Source organism: Protopterus annectens, chromosome 4.part0 (genome assembly GCF_019279795.1).
Source record: "Protopterus annectens isolate FY-2018-M chromosome 4.part0, PAN1.0, whole genome shotgun sequence".
Classification (NCBI taxonomy): Eukaryota; Metazoa; Chordata; order Ceratodontiformes; family Protopteridae; genus Protopterus; species Protopterus annectens.
The window spans coordinates 1,169,419,386-1,169,440,540 of NC_056733.1; the positions used below are offsets into that span (position 1 = coordinate 1,169,419,386).

At 36.8% G+C, this 21,155-nt stretch overlaps 1 protein-coding gene across 2 annotated transcripts in view; it reads left to right on the forward strand.

Annotated features, from left to right (window-relative positions):
- Positions 1 to 21,155, forward strand: part of FGF1 (fibroblast growth factor 1) — a 281,773-nt gene that overhangs the window by 104,134 nt on the left and 156,484 nt on the right. For both annotated transcript variants that reach the window (XM_044069129.1, XM_044069128.1), the window contains exon 2: positions 213 to 316. In XM_044069129.1, the coding sequence (XP_043925064.1) occupies positions 213 to 316 (104 nt within the window). The remainder of the gene's footprint in view (positions 1 to 212; positions 317 to 21,155) is intronic.

The following is a 21,155-nucleotide window of genomic DNA, read 5'->3' on the forward strand; positions in this document are numbered from 1 at the left end:
ATATACACTGTATTTTTGAACTTTTTCTTAAAACAGACAGTCACATTCTATGATTTTTGTATTCTATGAGAATGCAACAACTGTTTCTAAGATGTTAAATGAATTAGACTGGGCCAGGAATTTGCTACATATTGATTTCTTATTACTAAGCGGAACAAACAAGGTTTTACTCTGAAGACTGCCTGCTGTTAACTCTGTTGTTTGTCTTTCAGTTCGCTTACATCTGAATGCAGAAAGCGTAGGTGTGGTATCTATCAAGGGCATTGAAGCCGGACATTACTTGGCTATGGATTCAGCTGGATGCATCTATGCTTCTGTGAGTATGTACGTTATGTAATACTATTACATCCTGTAGAAAAAGTGCTCTTATTGAACATCTGTTTGCTGAAGATTCAGCTTCAGAGAATAAATCACTCTACCAAACTTTTAATGGCACAGTGGCTGAAAATTGACTCAGTGATGTATGAAGTGGTTCATGATTAAATTAGAATATTAAACTCAGTCATTGTCTAGAACATTTTCAATTTCTTGCATAATCTGTAGATGAAATGCATACAAATAATTCAGTATGAATTTTCTCATTTATATTACAGTCAACATACAAAACATTTTTTTCTTAGTAATCTAGCTTATAAGATAGACATAGGGTTCTGTTGCTTTGCAGCCATTATGTCCTGGCATGGGTATACATACCAGCCTTCTTTATTTTGTTAACACAGAGCATGAGCTATTTTATTTTTTTCTCCTAGATCCATGTATGGATGCAGGTGGATAGTCATGGGCTTAACACTCCACAATGTTCTTTACAACTAAAACTACCTTACCATTGCTATAATTGAATCTGGGTCTATATCAGCTAACTGAAAGCTGATAACAGCGAATGCTATTTGATTGACTCCTAAAGGTCGAACAAACTGAATGGCGAAGACATGGAACAGCAATTTTTTCCCAGGGAAAAGAAATCGCTGTTCCAAAAAATAAAAAAAAAACAAAAGCAAAAAAAAAAAAAAAATGAAAACACAACATAAAGTGGGGGCCTTCACCCCCAACACACCCCCCTACTTAAATATACCAACTCCGAGATCACACCACAGTGGAGGAAATGGCAAACACCCGACAATGGCCCAGTGATTTTTTCCCTGGGAAAAAAAATCGACATCCTGTGTCTTCACCATTTAAGTTGTTCGACCTTTAGGGGTTGATCAAAGAGCGTTCACTGTTATCAGCTTTCGATAAGCTGATATAGACCTTTGAATCTGGCATGATATCCTCCCTAGTCATCTACTCCAGACTTGCAACTTTTCACAATGTGCACACTTGTTATGACAGCCTAAACCAATCTCATGGCATAGGCTGCACTGCCTAATGTTAAACTCTGCTAGAGGCTCTGTGCCAGAGCTTTTTTACATTCACTGTAACTGGTCTTTGGTATTTTGATTTAGCTGGTCAATTTTCTACTGCAATTGGATTTGTTGACTGGGTAGGGCACTGATCTAGAACACAAAACATTTTGCAAACAAAAAAGACAGAAATGTAATCAATAACATTGGAGTACAGATTAGTTACATAGAAAAACTGTGCATGTAAATTCTAGTAACATTGGAGTTGAGATTAGTTACATAGAAAAATTGTGCATGTAAACTAGTACACAAGAAGAGTGTAATGTTCAATATATACATTAGTTTCAAAAGTTGGACAACCTTCGTTAATTTTGTCAGAGGAGAAGAGAAGTGGAAAGGAGACAATGATAGCATGTCAGATGATAAGATTCTACGTATGTTGAACAAAGTTCTTTTGTTTTGATGAAAAGGTAGTCATTGAGTTGCATTCTGAATTTGGACTGATTGTTGATTTCCTTTAGTGCAATGGGGAGAGTTTGTCAAATAGTAGATACTGAGTGGCGAATACATGTGGAGTTTGGTTCTAGGACTAATGAAGAGTTGGTGATGCTTGTAAGTGTTGCTTGTGAGTAGTGTCTGAGGAGATTTACTTATTAAGTTTGGTTGCAAGGTGAGTAAATGTCTGGAGCTGAAGTAGTTTGTAGAGCTGAGAACCTAAGAGTAGGTTAGATCTTTGTTTTATGGATAGTCATTCAGATTTTTCTGTGAGGGCCATGCATTCTCACGACCTAAAATAAAGATACGGAGCAGCAAAGAGGAAGCCAGAAATAGCATGAATGTGGGATTCCAGAAGGATAAACCTCCAACTGCTGCATTTGAAACCATTAAACAGCCTACCACTGTCAGTAAAATTATAGCTGCATCTGTTAATTCTGATGTTGGGGGGGGGGGGGCATTGCATGTACTGTCAAGTAAACTGATTCCTACTTTAGGTGATGATGGGTCTCCAACAACTTCATTTAATGTACAAATGGCTTCCTCCACAGATATTGGTACTGTTTCAAACCCTTTTTACATCTCACTCTACTGGAGCTGGCAAGAGACAAGAGAAGAGAAAAAAAAAGGCAGGCCAATGAGCAGGAATTGGCAACCACAGAAAAAATTAGTTCAGCTTGTACAGCTAGATTTGGGACCATCCATACGAAGCAAAATACAACAGACTTAGTTATAAATATTTCATCTCATGAATTAACCAGTGAACAGTATAGTGCTTTAAATAAATGGCTTTCTTTTGTGCCTTTTAGAAGCTCCAATATGCCTGATATATTAACTGATTTAAAGTATTTCATCAGAAATATTTCACCTAGACTACTTTATGGCAATAACAGCAAACAATTAAGTATGGGTTTTAGGAAGCCCAATCAGTTCATACCAGTAAATCCATCACTGGTTGATCCCTTCTATAAAATTTGTGAGCACAATATATATATATGATGCGCTAATGAAGCAAAGAACTAATACGTTTTACAATCTAACTAGTTTGGAAAGGACTGCTTTATATGAGCTAGTAACTTTAGAACAAGTTCAGGTTTGCCCAGCTGATAAAGAGGAAGGGGTTGCCTTGATGGACACCACCAGGTATTTGGATGTTATAAACTTGATGTTAAGTGACTCATCAACTTATAAGACATATCAGCAATCTGAGGGGTGTAGTCTGGTAAATAATGTGTATTTTGAAATACATGAATTATTAATGGAAGGTGCTATAAATAAGACTCTCTATGAATATTTTTCAGTGGAATTTCTAACTATTCCCACTATATATGGTCTGCCTAAAGTGCACAAATCTTTAACAGATTTACCTCTAAGACCCATTTTGTCTATATATATTGAAAAAATGTCACACCTTATTTTGGATACAGTAGACACTATCGTAAGGGATAACAAGCACTTTCTCAATAGATGATATAATTGGTCTAGCCTGAACAGACTGAACACGTGCACTTTGGTGACTTTAGATGTTACCTCATTATTTACAGTAATCCTTAATGATATAGGCATTGAGCACTGAACACGTGCACTTTGGTGACTTTATATGTTACCTCATTATTTACAGTAATCCTTAATGATATAGGTGTTGAGCACTGAACACATGCACTTTGGTGACTTTAGATGTTACCTCATTATTTACAGTAATCCCTAATGATATAGGTGTTAAGCACTGAACAGGTGCCCTTTGGTGACTTTAGATGTTACCTCATTATTTACAGTAATCCCTAATGATATAGGTGTTGAGCACTGAACATGTACACTTTGGTGACTCTAGATATTACCTCATTATTTACAGTATTCCCTAATGATATAGATGTTGAGCATGGAACATGTGCACTTTTGTGACTTTAGACGTTACCTCATTATTTACAGTAATCCCTAATGATATAGGTGTTAAGCACTGAACACGTGCACTTTGGTGACTTTAGATGTTACCTCATTATTGACAGTAATCCCTAATGATATAGGTGTTGAGCACCGAACACATGCACTTTGGTGACTTTAGATGTTACCTCATTATTTACAGTAATCCCTAATGATATAGGTGTTGAGCACTGAACACGTGCACTTTGGTGACTTTAGAAGTTACCTCATTATTTACAGTATTCCCTAATGATATAGATGTTGAGCACTGAACATGTGCACTTTTGTGACTTTAGACGTTACCTCATTATTTACAGTAATCCCTAATGATATAGGTGTTGAGAATTGAACACGTGCACTTTGGTGACTTTATATGTTACCTCATTATTTACAGTAATCCCTAATGATATAGGTGTTGAGAACTGAACACATGCACTTTGGTGACTTTAGACGCTACCTCTTTATTTACGGTAATACCTAATGATATAGGTGTTGAGCACTGAACACGTGCACTTTGGTGACTTTAGACGTTACCTCATTATTTACAGTAATCCCTAATGATATAGGTGTTGAGCACTGAACACGTGCACTTTGGTGACTTTAGACGTTACCTCATTACTGACAGTAATCCCTAATGATATAGGTGTTGAGCACTGAACATGTGCACTTTGGTGACTTTAGATGTTACCTCATTATTGACAGTAATCCCTAATGATATAGGTGTTGAGCACTGAACATGTGCACTTTGGTGACTTTAGATGTTACCTCATTATTGACAGTAATCCCTAATGATATAGGTGTTGAGCACTGAACATGTGCACTTTGGTGACTTTAGATGTTACCTCATTATTGACAGTAATCCCTAATGATATAGGTGTTGAGCACTGAACATGTACATTTTGGTGACTTTAGATGTTACCTCATTATTTACAGTAATCCCTAATGATATAGGTGTTGAGCACTGAACATGTGCACTTTGGTGACTTTAGATGTTACCTCATTATTGACAGTAATCCCTAATGATATAGGTGTTGAGCACTGAACACGTGCACTTTGGTGACTTTAGATGTTACCTCATTATTGACAGTAATCCCTAATGATATAGGTGTTGAGCACTGAACACGTGCACTTTGGTGACTTTAGACATTACCTCATTATTTACAGTAATCCCTAATGATATAGGTGTTGAGCACTGAACACGTGCACTTTGGTGACTTTAGAGTTTACCTCATTATTGACAGTAATCCCTAATGATATAGGTGTTGAGGACTGAACACGTGCACTTTGGTGACATTAGACGTTACCTCATTATTTACAGTAATCCCTAATGATATAGGTGTTGAGCACTGAACACGTGCACTTTGGTGACTTTAGATGTTACCTCATTATTTACAGTAATCCCTAATGATATAGGTGTTGAGCACTGAACATGTGCACTTTGGTGACTTTAGATGTTACCTCATTATTGACAGTAATCCCTAATGATATAGGTGTTGAGCACTGAACACGTGCACTTTGGTGACTTTAGACGTTACCTCATTATTTACAGTAATCCCTAATGATATAGGTGTTGAGCACTGAACATGTGCACTTTGGTGACTTTAGATGTTACCTCATTATTTAAAGAAATCCCAAATGATATAGGTGTTGAGCACTGAACACGTGCACTTTGGTGACTTTAGATGTTACCTCATTATTGACAGTAATCCCTAATGATATAGATGTTGAGCACTGAACATGTGCACTTTGGTGACTTTAGATGTTACCTCATTATTTACAGTAATCCCTAATGATATAGGTGTTGAGCACTGAACACGTGCACTTTGGTGACTTTAGATGTTACCTCATTATTTACAGTAATCCCTAATGATATAGGTGTTGAGCACTGAACATGTGCACTTTGGTGACTTTAGAGGTTACCTCATTATTTACAGTAATCCCTAATGATATAGGTGTTGAGCTATGAACATGTACATTTTGGTGACTTTAGATGTTACCTCATTATTGACAGTAATCCCTAATGATATAGGTGTTGAGCACTGAACATGTGCACTTTGGTGACTTTAGATGTTACCTCATTATTTACAGTAATCCCTAATGATATAGGTGTTGAGCACTGAACACGTGCACTTTGGTGACTTTAGATGTTACCTCAATATTGACAGTAATCCTTAATGATATAGGTGTTGAGCACTGAACACCTGCACTTTGGTGACTTTAGATGTGACCTCCTTATTTACAGTAATCCCTAATGATATAGGTGTTGAGCACTGAACACGTGCACTTTGGTGACTTTATATGTTACCTCATTATTTACAGTAATCCCTAATGATATAGGTGTTGAGCACTGAACACGTGCACTTTGGTGACTTTAGATGTTACCTCATTATTGACAGTAATCCCTAATGATATAGGTGTTGAGCACTGAACACGTGCACTTTGGTGACTTTAGACGTTACCTCATTATTTACAGTAATCCCTAATGATATAGGTGTTGAGCACTGAACACGTGCACTTTGGTGACTTTAGATGTTACCTCATTATTTACAGTAATCCCTAATGATATAGGTGTTGAGCACTGAACACGTGCACTTTGGTGACTTTAGATGTTACCTCATTATTGACAGTAATCCCTAATGATATAGGTGTTGAGCACTGAACACGTGCACTTTGGTGACTTTAGATGTTACCTCATTATTTACAGTAATCCCTAATGATATAGGTGTTGAGCACTGAACACGTGCACTTTGGTGACTTTAGATGTTACCTCATTATTGACAGTAATCCCTAATGATATAGGTGTTGAGCTTTGAACATGTACAATTTGGTGACTTTAGATGTTACCTCATTATTTACAGTAATCCCTAATGATATAGGTGTTGCACACTGAACACGTGCACTTTGGTGACTTTAGATGTTACCTCATTATTTACAGTAATCCCTAATGATATAGGTGTTGAGCACTGAACACGTGCACTTTGGTGACTTTAGATGTTACCTCATTATTTACAGTAATCCCTAATGATATAGGTGTTGAGCACTGAACACGTGCACTTTGGTGACTTTAGATGTTACCTCATTATTTACAGTAATCCCTAATGATATAGGTGTTGAGCACTGAACACGTGCACTTTGGTGACTTTAGATGTTACCTCATTATTGACAGTAATCCCTAATGATATAGGTGTTGAGCACTGAACACGTGCACTTTGGTGACTTTAGATGTTACCTCATTATTGACAGTAATCCCTAATGATATAGGTGTTGAGCACTGAACATGTGCACTTTGGTGACTTTAGATGTTACCTCATTATTTACAGTAATCCCTAATGATATAGGTGTTGAGCACTGAACACGTGCACTTTGGTGACTTTAGATGTTACCTCATTATTTACAGTAATCCTTAATGATATAGGTGTTGAGCACTGAACACGTGCACTTTGGTGACTTTAGACGTTACCTCATTATTTACAGTAATCCCTAGTGATATAGCTGTTGAACACTGAACCTGTTCACTTTGGTGACTTTAGACGTTACCTCATTATTTACAGTAATCCCTAATGATATAGGTGTTGAGCACTGAACATGTGCACTTTGGTGACTTTAGACGTTACCTCATTATTGACAGTAATCCTAATGATACAGGTGTTGAGCACAGAACATGTGCACTTTGTTGTCTTTAGACGTTACCTCATTATTTACAGTAATCCCTAATGATATAGGTGTTGAGCACTGAACATGTACATTTTGGTGACTTTAGATGTTACCTCATTATTGACAGTAATCCCTAATGATATAGGTGTTGAGCACTGAACATGTGCACTTTGGTGACTTTAGATGTTACCTCATTATTGACATTAATCCCTAATGATATAGGTGGTGAGCACTGAACACTAGCACTTTGGTGACTTTAGAGGTTACCTCATTATTGACAGTAATCCCTAATGATATAGGTGTTGAGCACTGAACATGTACATTTTGGTGACTTTAGATGTTACCTCATTATTGACAGTAATCCCTAATGATATAGGTGTTGAGCACTGAACACGTGCACTTTGGTGACTTTAGATGTTACCTCATTATTGACAGTAATCCCTAATGATATAGGTGTTGAGCACTGAACACGTGCACTTTGGTGACTTTAGATGTTACCTCATTATTTACAGTAATCCCTAATGATATAGGTGTTGAGCACTGAACACGTGCACTTTGGTGACTTTAGACGTTACCTCATTATTTACAGTAATCCCTAATGATATAGGTGTTGAGGACTGAACACGTGCACTTTGGTGACTTTAGACGTTACCTCATTATTTACAGTAATCCCTAATGATATAGGTGTTGAGCACTGAACACGTGCACTTTGGTGACTTTAGATGTTACCTCATTATTGACAGTAATCCCTAATGATATAGGTGTTGAGCACTGAACACATGCACTTTGGTGACTTTAGATGTTACCTCATTATTTACAGTAATCCCTAATGATATAGGTGTTGAGCACTGAACACGTGCACTTTGGTGATTTTAGATGTTACCTCATTATTTACAGTAATCCCTAATGATATAGGTGTTGAGCACTAAACACGTACACTTTGGTGACTTTAGATGTTAAGTCATTATTGACAGTAATCCCTAATGATATAGGTGTTGAGCACTGAACACGTGCACTTTGGTGACTTTAGATGTTACCTCATTATTGACAGTAATCCCTAATGATATAGGTGTTGAGCACTGAACATGTGCACTTTGGTGACTTTAGATGTTAACTCATTATTTACAGTAATCCCTAATGATATAGGTGTTGAGCACTGAACTACTGCACTTTGGTGACTTTAGATGTTACCTCATTATTTACAGTAATCCCTAATGATATAGGTGTTGAGCACTGAACACGTGCACTTTGGTGACTTTAGATGTTACCTCATTATTTACAGTAATCCCTAATGATATAGGTGTTGAGCACTGAACACGTGCACTTTGGTGACTTTATATGTTACCTCATTATTGACAGTAATCCCTAATGATATAGGTATTGAGCACTGAACACCTGCACTTTGGTGACTTTAGACGTTACCTCATTATTTACAATAATCCCTAATGATATAGGTGTTGCGCACTGAACACGTGCACTTTGGTGACTTTAGATGTTACCTCATTATTTACAGTAATCCCTAATGATATAGGTGTTGAGCACTGAACACGTGCACTTTGGTGACTTTAGATGTTACCTCATTACTGACAGTAATCCCTAATGATATAGGTGTTGAGCACTGAACACGTGCACTTTGGTGACTTTAGAAGTTACCTCATTATTTACAGTATTCCCTAAAGATATAGATGTTGAGCACTGAACATGTGCACTTTTGTGACTTTAGACGTTACCTCATTATTTACAGTAATCCCTAATGATATAGGTGTTGAGAACTGAGCACATGCACTTTGGTGACTTTAGACGCTACGTCTTTATTTACGGTAATACCTAATGATATAGGTGTTGAGCACTGAACACGTGCACTTTGGTGACTTTAGACATTACCTCATAATTTACAGTAATCCCTAAAGATATAGGTGTTGAGCACTGAACATGTGAACTTTGGTGAGTTTAGATGTTACCTCATTATTGACAGTAATCCCTAATGATATAGGTGTTGAGCACTGAACATGTGCACTTTGGTGACTTTAGATGTTACCTCATTATTGACAGTAATCCCTAATGATATAGGTGTTGAGCACTGAACACGTGCACTTTGGTGACTTTAGAGGTTACCTCATTATTTACAGTAATCCCTAATGATATAGGTGTTGAGCACTGAACACGTGCACTTTGGTGACTTTAGATGTTACCTCATTATTGACAGTAATCCCTAATGATATAGGTGTTGAGCACTGAACACCTGCACTTTGGTGACTTTAGATGTGACCTCCTTATTTACAGTATTCCCTAATGATATAGGTGTTGAGCACTGAACACTTGCACTTTGGTGACTTTATATGTTACCTCATTATTTACAGTAATCCGTAATGATATAGGTGTTGAGCACTGAACATGTGCACTTTGGTGACTTTATACGTTACCTCATTATTGACAGTAATCCCTAATGATATAGGTGTTGAGCACTGAACACGTGCACTTTGGTGACTTTAGACGTTACCTCATTATTTACAGTAATCCCTAATGATATAGGTGTTGAGCACTGAACACGAGCACTTTGGTGACTTTAGACGTTACCTCATTATTTATAGTAATCCCTAATGATATAGGTGTTGAGCTTTGAACACGTGCACTTTGGTGACTTTAGATGTTACCTCATTATTGACAGTAATCCCTAATGATATAGGTGTTGAGCACTGAACACGTGCACTTTGGTGACTTTAGATGTTACCTCATTATTTACAGTAATCCCTAATGATATAGGTGTTGAGCACTGAACACGTGCACTTTGGTGACTTTAGATGTTACCTCATTATTTACAGTAATCCCTAATGATATAGGTGTTGAGCTTTGAACATGTACAATTTGGTGACTTTAGATGTTACCTCATTATTTACAGTAATCCCTAATGATATAGGTGTTGAGCACTGAACACGTGCACTTTGGTGACTTTAGATGTTACCTCATTATTTACAGTAATCCCTAATGATATAGGTGTTGAGCACTGAACACGTGCACTTTGGTGACTTTAGATGTTACCTCATTATTTACAGTAATCCCTAATGATATAGGTGTTGAGCACTGAACACGTGCACTTTGGTGACTTTAGATGTTACCTCATTATTTACAGTAATCCCTAATGATATAGGTGTTGAGCACTGAACACGTGCACTTTGGTGACTTTAGATGTTACCTCATTATTGACAGTAATCCCTAATGATATAGGTGTTGAGCACTGAACACGTGCACTTTGGTGACTTTAGATGTTACCTCATTATTGACAGTAATCCCTAATGATATAGGTGTTGAGCACTGAACATGTGCACTTTGGTGACTTTAGATGTTACCTCATTATTTACAGTAATCCCTAATGATATAGGTGTTGAGCACTGAACACGTGCACTTTGGTGACTTTAGATGTTACCTCATTATTTACAGTAATCCCTAATGATATAGGTGTTGAGCACTGAACACGTGCACTTTGGTGACTTTAGATGTTACCTCATTATTTACAGTAATCCCTAGTGATATTGGTGTTGAGCACTGAACCTGTTCACTTTGGTGACTTTAGACGTTACCTCATTATTTACAGTAATCCCTAATGATATAGGTGTTGAGCACTGAACACGTGCACTTTGGTGACTTTAGACGTTACCTCATTATTGACAGTAATCCTAATGATACAGGTGTTGAGCACAGAACATGTGCACTTTGTTGTCTTTAGACGTTACCTCATTATTTACAGTAATCCGTAATGATATAGGTGTTGAGCACTGAATATGTACATTTTGGTGACTTTAGATGTTACCTCATTATTGACAGTAATCCCTAATGATATAGGTGTTGAGCACTGAACATGTGCACTTTGGTGACTTTAGATGTTACCTCATTATTGACAGTAATCCCTAATGATATAGGTGTTGAGCACTGAACACATGCACTTTGGTGACTTTAGAGGTTACCTCATTAGTTACAGTAATCCCTAATGATATAGGTGTTGAGCTTTGAACATGTACATTTTGGTGACTTTAGATGTTACCTCATTATTGACAGTAATCCCTAATGATATAGGTGTTGAGCACTGAACATGTGCACTTTGGTGACTTTATATGTTACCTCATTATTGGCAGTAATCCCTAATGATATAGGTGTTGAGCACTGAACACGTGCACTTTGGTGACTTTATATGTTACCTCATTATTTACAGTAATCCCTAATGATATAGGTGTTGAGCACTGAACACGTGCACTTTGGTGACTTTAGACGTTACCTCATTATTTACAGTAATCCCTAATGATATAGGTGTTGAGGACTGAACACGTGCACTTTGGTGACTTTAGACGTTACCTCATTATTTACAGTAATCCCTAATGATATAGGTGTTGAGCACTGAACACGTGCACTTTGGTGACTTTAGATGTTACCTCATTATTGACAGTAATCCTTAATGATATAGGTGTTGAGCACTGAACACATGTACTTTGGTGACTTCAGATGTGACCTCCTTATTTACAGTAATCCCTAATGATATAGGTGTGGAGCACTGAACACGTGCACTTTGATGACTTTAGACGTTACCTCATTATTTACAATAATTCCTAATGATATAGGTGTTGCACACTGAACACGTACACTTTGGTGACTTTAGAAGTTAACTCATTATTGACAGTAATCCCTAATGATATAGGTGTTGAGCACTGAACACGTGCCCTTTGGTGACTTTAGATGTTACCTCATTATTGACTGTAATCCCTAATGATATAGGTGTTGAGTTCTGAACATGTGCACTTCGGTGACTTTAGATGTTAACTCATTATTTACAGTAATCCTTAATGGTATATGTGTTGAGCACCAAACAAGTGCACTTTGGTGACCTTAGATGTTACCTCATTATTTACAGTAATCCCTAATGATACAGGTGTTATCTACGGTGGTACAGCGGTAGCATTTTTACCTCCCATCAAGAGGTTCTCCTGTTCGATTCTCAGCTGGAGTGCCTTCTGTGTGGAGTCTGCATGTCCTCTCCACGATTGAGTGGCCTCCGAAAGACTTGCGTGACTTCGCTGAAGGTTGGGCATCAGGCTGGCAAATCAGCACCATAGAAATTGGTGACTTTAGATGTTACCTCATTATTGGGAAAAGTAATCCAAACTTAATGATATAGGTGTTGAGCACTGAACACGTGCACTTTGGTGACTTTAGATTTTACCTCATTATTGACAGTAATACCTAATGATATAGGTGTTGAGCACTGAACACATGCACTTTGGTGACTTTAGATGTTACCTCATTATTTACAGTAATCCCTAATGATATAGGTGTTGAGCACTGAACACATGCACTTTGGTGACTTTAGATGTTACCTCATTATTTACAGTAATCCTAAATGATACAGGTGTTGAGCACTGATCACGTGCACTTCGGTGACTTTAGATGTTACCTCATTATTTAAAGTAATCCCTAATGATATAGGTGTTGAGCACTGAACACGTGCACTTAGTTGACTTTATATGTTACCTCATTATTTACAGTAATCCCTAATGATATAGGTGTTGAGCATTGAACACGTGCACTTTGCTGACTTTATATGTTACCTCATTATTGACAGTAATCCCTAATGATATAGGTGTTGAGCACTGAACACATGCACTTTGGTGACTTTAGATTTTACCTCATTATTTACAGTAATCCCTAATGGTATAGGTGTTGAGCACTGAACACGTGCACTTTGGTGACTTTAGAAGTTAACTCATTATTGACAGTAATCCCTAATGATATAGGTGTTGAGCACTGAACACGTGCCCTTTGGTGACTTTAGATGTTACCTCATTATTGACTGTAATCCCTAATGATATAGGTGTTGAGTTCTGAACATGTGCACTTCGGTGACTTTAGATGTTACCTCATTATTTACAGTAATCCTTAATGATATAGGTGTTGAGCACTGAACATGTGCACTTCGGTGACTTTAGATGTTACCTCATTATTTACAGTAATCCCTAATGATATAGGTGTTATTCGCGGTGGTACAGCGGTAGCATTTTTACCTCACATCAAGAAGTTCTGCTGTTCAATTCTCAGCAGGAGTGCCTTCTGTGTGGAGTCTGCATGTCCTCTCCACGATCGAGTGGCCTCCGAAAGACTTGCATGACTTTGCTGAAGGTTGGGCATCGGGCTGGCAACTCAGCACCATAGAAATTGACTGCCAATGATTAGCGGACTGGAGTTCCGCTGTGGTGACCCTTAACTGGGAAAAGTCGAAAAGACAAACAAACTTAATGATATAGGTGTTGAGCACTGAACACGTGCACTTTGGTGACTTTAGATGTTACCTCATTATTGACAGTAATCCCTAATGATATAGGTGTTGAGCACTGAACATGTGCACTTTGGTGACTTTAGATGTTACCTCATTATTTACAGTAATCCCTAATGATATAGGTGTTGAGCACTGAACACGTGCACTTTGGTGACTTTAGATGTTACCTCATTATTTACAGTAATCCCTAATGATATAGGTGTTGAGCACTGAACACATGCACTTTGGTGACTTTAGATGTTACCTCATTATTTACAGTAATCCCTAATGATATAGGTGTTGAGCACTGAACACGTGCACTTTGGTGACTTTAGATGTTATCTCATTATTTACAGTAATCCCTAATGATATAGGTGTTGAGCACTGAACACGTGCACTTTGGTGACTTTAGATGTTACCTCATTATTTACAGTAATCCCTAATGATATAGGTGTTGAGCACTGAACACGTGCACTTTGGTGACTTTAGATGTTACCTCATTATTGACAGTAATCCCTAATGATATAGGTGTTGAGCACTGAACACGTGCACTTTGGTTACCTTAGATTTTAGCTCATTATTGACAGTAATCCCTAATGATATAGGTGTTGAGCACTGAACACGTGCACTTTGGTGACTTTAGATGTTACCTCATTATTTACAGTAATCCCTAATGATATAGGTGTTGAACACTGAACACGTGCAGTTTTTTGACTTTAGATGTTACATCTTTATTTACAGTACTCCCCAATGATATAGGTGTTGAGCACTGAACACATTCACTTTTTTGACTTTAGATTTTACTTCATTATTTACAGTAATCCCTAATGATATATGTGTGAGCAGTGAACACGTGCACATTGGTGACTTTAGAGGTTACCTCATTATTTACAGTAATCCCTAATGATATAGGTGTTGAGCACTGAACATGTGCACTTTGGTGACCTTAGATGTTATCTCATTATTGACAGTAATCCCTAATGATATAGGTGTTGAGCACTGAACACGTGCACTTTGGTGACTTTAGATGTTATCTCATTATTTACAGTAATCCCTAATGATATAGGTGTTGAGCACTGAACACCTGCACTTTGGTGACTTTAGATGTTACCTCATTATTTGCAGTAATCACTAATGATATAGGTGTTGAGCACTGAACACGTGCACTTTGGTGACTTTAGATGTTACCTCATTATTTACAGTAATCCCTAATGATATAGGTGTTGAGCACTGAACACGTGCACTTTGGTGACTTTAGATGTTACCTCATTATTGACAGTAATCCCTAATGATATAGGTGTTGAGCACTGAACACGTGCACTTTGGTGACTTTAGATGTTACCTCATTATTTACAGTAATCCCTAATGATACAGGTGTTGAGCACTGAACTCGTGCACTTTGGTGACTTTAGACGTTACCTCATTATTTGCAGTAATCTTTAATGATATTGGTGTAGAGCACTGAACATGTGCACTTTGGTGACTTTAGATGTTACCTCATTATTTAAAGAAATCCCAAATGATATAGGTGTTGAGCACTGAACACGTGCACTTTGGTGACTTTAGATGTTACCTCATTATTTACAGTAATCCCTAATGATATAGGTGTTGAGCACTGAACACGTGCACTTTGGTGACTTTATATGTTACCTCATTATTTACAGTAATCCCTAATGATATAGGTGTTGAGCACTGAACACGTGCACTTTGGTGACTTTAGATGTTACCTCATTATTGACAGTAATCCCTAATGATATAGGTGTTGAGCACTGAACATGTGCACTTTGGTGACTTTAGATGTTACCTCATTATTGACAGTAATCCCTAATGATATAGGTGTTGAGCACTGAACACGTGCACTTTGGTGACTTTAGATGTTACCTCATTATTTACAGTAATCCCTAATGATATAGGTGTTGAGCACTGAACATGTGCACTTTGGTGACTTTAGATGTTACCTCATTATTTACAGTAATCCCTAATGATATAGGTGTTGAGCACTGAACACGTGCACTTTGGTGACTTTAGATGTTACCTCATTATTTACAGTAATCCCTAATGATATAGGTGTTGAGCACTGAACACATGCACTTTGGTGACTTTAGAGGTTACCTCATTATTTACAGTAATCCCTAATGATATAGGTGTTGAGCACTGAACATGTGCACTTTGGTGACTTTAGATGTTACCTCATTATTGACAGTAATCCCTAATGATATAGGTGTTGAGCACTGAACATGTGCACTTTGGTGACTTTAGATGTTACCTCATTATTGACAGTAATCCCTAATGATATAGGTGTTGAGCACTGAACATGCACTTTGGTGACTTTAGATGTTACCTCATTATTTACAGTAATCCCTAATGATATAGGTGTTGAGCACTGAACACGTGCACTTTGGTGACTTTAGATGTTACCTCATTATTGACAGTAATCCCTAATGATATAGGTGTTGAGCACTGAACATGTGCACTTTGGTGACTTTAGATGTTACCTCATTATTTACAGTAATCCCTAATGATATAGGTGTTGAGCACTGAACACGTGCACTTTGGTGACTTTAGACATTACCTCATTATTGACAGTAATCCCTAATGATATAGGTGTTGAGCACTGAACACGTGCACTTTGGTGACTTTAGATGTTACCTCATTATTTACAGTAATCCCTAATGATATAGGTGTTGAGCACTGAACACGTGCACTTTGGTGACTTTAGATGTTACCTCATTATTTACAGTAATCCCTAATGATAAAGGTGTTGAGCACTGAACACGTGCACTTTGATGACTTTAGATGTTACCTCATTATTTACAATAATCCCTAATGATATAGGTGTTGAGCTTTGAACATGTACAATTTGGTGACTTTAGATGTTACCTCATTATTTACAGTAATCCCTAATGATATAGGTGTTGAGCACTGAACATGTGCACTTTGGTGACTTTAGATGTTACCTCATTATTGACAGTAATCCCTAATGATATAGGTGTTGAGCACTGAACACGTGCACTTTGGTGACTTTAGATGTTACCTCATTATTTACAGTAATCCCTAATGATATAGGTGTTGAGCACTGAACACGTGCACTTTGGTGACTTTAGATGTTACCTCATTATTTACAGTAATCCCTAATGATATAGGTGTTGAGCACTGAACATGTGCACTTTGGTGACTTTAGATGTTACCTCATTATTTACAGTAATCCCTAATGATATAGGTGTTGAGCACTGAACATATGCACTTTGGTGACTTTAGATGTTACCTCATTATTTACAGTAATCCCTAATGATATAGGTGTTGAGCACTGAACATGTGCACTTTGGTGACTTTAGATGTTACCTCATTATTTACAGTAATCCCTAATGATATAGGTGTTGAGCACTGAACACGTGCACTTTGGTGACTTTAGATGTTATCTCATTATTTACAGTAATCCCTAATGATATAGGTGTTGAGCACTGAACACGTGCACTTTGGTGACTTTAGATGTTACCTCATTATTTACAGTAATCCCTAATGATATAGGTGTTGAGCACTGAACATGTGCACTTTGGTGACTTTAGATGTTACCTCATTATTTACAGTAATCCCTAATGATATAGGTGTTGAGCACTGAACACGTGCACTTTGGTGACTTTAGACGTTACCTCATTATTTACAGTAATCCCTAATGATATAGGTGTTGAGCACTGAACACGTGCACTTTGGTGACTTTAGATGTTACCTCATTATTTACAGTAATCCCTAATGATATAGGTGTTGAGCACTGAACACGTGCACTTTGGTGACTTTAGATGTTACCTCATTATTTACAGTAATCCCTAATGATATAGGTGTTGAGCACTGAACATGTGCACTTTGGTGACTTTAGATGTTACCTCATTATTTACAGTAATCCCTAATGATATAGGTGTTGAGCACTGAACATGTGCACTTTGGTGACTTTAGACATTATCTCATTATTTACAGTAATCCATAATGATATCAGTGTTGAGTATGTGAGACTCTTTTTGTGTAAAAAGTCAACATATAGTACAGATAGGACATACCTTTTATGTGCATTATGAAATATTATACTGGAAAATAATGTTTTTATTTTTAATGACCCGTATTTCCTTCAAAAGGTTGGAGTATCAATGAGCACCATGTGTGCAAACAGCTAAACCATCATGGTGCTGAAGTTTTGGGAACATCTTTACATCATTCATTGAAGTAATTTGTTTTTGAAGTATGTATCTTTTTATGCATGCTTTGTTGAAGATATTTTTTTGGTTTGGTCTGGGTCAAATGAAATGTTACAAGAATTTATATAAGAATTGATATTGTATCTGAACCATACAACAGATTTTTTGAAGTTTGTACCATCTATATCTGAAACAAGTGTCTATTTGTTTAGATGTAAGTGTATTTCTGAAAGATAATACATTGAGCGCAAAACTTTGAAGGAATTTAAGAAGAAAAATGTATTGCATCTAAATAGCATGCATCAGAAACATGTTCATCAAAATGTCCTGAAGGGACAGTTTTATAGGTATGCATGCTTAAATGTAAGTGGTGACATTATGAAGGAATCCTTTTTGCGTCTTAGAAATTATTTTTTGACAAGAGGTATAAAGAGACTGTAGGTAATACTATCATTGATGAAGCTGTTCAGCACAGGGGTGATAAGACTAGACCTTATTTTTCTTCACAAATTGAGAATATAACATCTGATAGATTAAATAATACACGTGAAAATAACTTTAGAATGAGAATTACTTACTTAAGTGATGTTGGTATGATGTGTGAAGTGTTAAAGAATAGCTGACATATCTTAACATCTGATATGAGTTACAGAAACATACTGGGTGATACACCACATTTCTGTTTCAAGAACAATAGGTCTTTAAAACAGTTTCTGTGTTACAAACCCCTTATAAAGAAGGAAAATATATTACAAAGGAAAGGTACATATGCCTGCAGGACTTGTAACTTTTGTAAATATATATGTAATGGTGATGCATATATATACCCCACCACAAGACACACTTATACTTTCCATTTCTATGCAGACTTCAAAAGCAGTAATCTTGTCTAGCTTGCTTTCTGTGTACCCTGTAACAGCTGCTATGTGGGTAAACCAAATAGATGCCTCAAACAACCACAGCATGAACACTTACATAGTATAAGTAAACAGGATAGCAGGGATGCTTTATATAAACAGGTACTAAAATGTGGCACATCTCATCAGTTTTAATTTTTGGTATTAGACCTGTTTAACTGTAATAAAAGGGGTAGTGACATAGAACCAGGTTGAATATATAGAAACAAAATGGATTTTAGAAATGCAAGCTGATAAAGGGATTGGTTTAAATGAAACTGTCCCCTTAAGCCCTACACTGAAGTCACATGACTTGATGAGGTAACAGTGCATCTCTCTTCTTAAATGTCAGTTTGTGTGTTAGTAGTTAGATCTGATGAAACGGCTAGTGATAAGAGGCAGTGAAAGTACTTATCTCTATTTTTAACTTTTTTTAAAGTTGTTTTTGAAGTATTAAACCTGTTTACTTACCTGGAACTTCTGGAAGTTTTCTTGTGTGTTTAACTTGGAATTTTGTTGTGCTGTGCTGTGGCTGTCTGTCTGTTTTATTTGAATTTAAACTTTTCCGTTTGATTACCAGCCTTTACCTTGCACCTTGTGTTTTTCTAATTAGATTTTGTCTAGGGTGATACAGTGATACTCATAGAGGGGTGCATTGTAATGAATTGACAGATGGTGTTGGAAAATATCTGGAGATTGTTGATGTTTTTCTTGGAGGCAGATGGGAAAATGGGTATCCTTTATTCTAGCAGAGACAGGAAAAACTTGTTTGACAACAGCTAATTTGGTTGGTTGAGATAAAAAGGAGAGATGATTTATTTATTTATTGAGTCCTAGCTATCGTGCTTAAGGCATTACCCTTCAGATTTACTAATTTCAAGTCTCTCATTGGATCTTATAGCATTTACCACATGTTCTGTCTATCCCTCTCTCTGTCTCTTTGTGTATGCAGCTGACAGGTCAAAAATGAGAATGTTGCAAAACCTGCTTTAAAACACTTGGTGCCACCATCCTAGTCTATTTACACCATACAGTTGACTGGAAAAGTGCCACTCCTAGAGAGGTGCCCTAGGCGGCTGCCTAATTGGCCCATGCCTAAGGCTGGCTATGCATTAAGCAATAAATTTTAAAAGACCTCTATTTAGGGGAGGGTATTATTGGTCTCATTTTAACTAACTGCAAGGCATTGCAGCTGTGACACCTGACACAAGTGGGCACTATGATGTGTGAGTCTATGTAAAGAAGGTGTCAGATTCAGACACTATGCATAGTGATGGAAGGCGGCAGCCATGTCCTGACTGCTGGATGAATTTCGGTGAAATAGAGGAACAGTGCACGATACTGTTGCACACTGAGAGTTATGCAGTAGGAAATCAAACAAAGGATGTAAAAGTCAGACAGTTACTTTTAAGAAGTTATCAGAAGAGAAAATGTTGCACCCTAGGGTCTTTACTCCATTTCCAGTGCCCAAGATTGAATACAATATCAGCAGAAAATATAGCATTTTTATTAACTAAACTATAGTTTTTATAGATAAAATTCTCATTGATATAGAACTCTATAACAGTATGTCATTCTTTCAGAAACACATGACTAGCTCAAATCTGTACTAAATTATAAATATACGATATATTAACAACAGCAGCATCAGGATGGACCATTTTAATTTTGAACTTAATGAAATCTATGAAAAGCAATAAATATCAATCAATCAATAAACAAACAAAAATAACAGGAATTAATATATTTAAGAAAGGGAGAAAGAGAAGTAAGAGCTGGTGGAAATAAAAATAAAATAAAATAAAACAAAGAAACAACACTGGGGTTTGAGGGTGGAATTTTGAACAATGCACACTCATCAGTGATGAATTACTAGTCTTTTTCTTGAAGGTAGACAACCCTATTATATCTTTATTATCTTTTTTCTATTTTTTTTCTTTTTTAACATACCTTTATTAAAGTATTATTTATGACATAGCACAAATGCATTAATAGATAACAAACCATATTAACATGTTTCTATTTGCACACATTATACATGACATGCCTTCTTTCTTTACAACTGTCTTTCAATCCAACTTTAAATAAATCATTCAATTCCTGCCTTCTCTTAAACCTCACTCCTCCTCCTCCTAAACATTATTTTGCATGCATTGTTCACACACATTTCATTTATTTCTCTAGAATTTGCTCATTTCCCTTTTTAAAGATCCCTCTTCCAATTCATACATCTCTTTTACAATATTCAATATTTCAAAAATAGCTGTTATAGATTTAGATTTGGATTTTCTAGTAATTGCTTTTTTGGTAGCCAACAGAATTAAATTCAGAAGGCCTTACTATGTCTAGGCAATTCATATCCTGT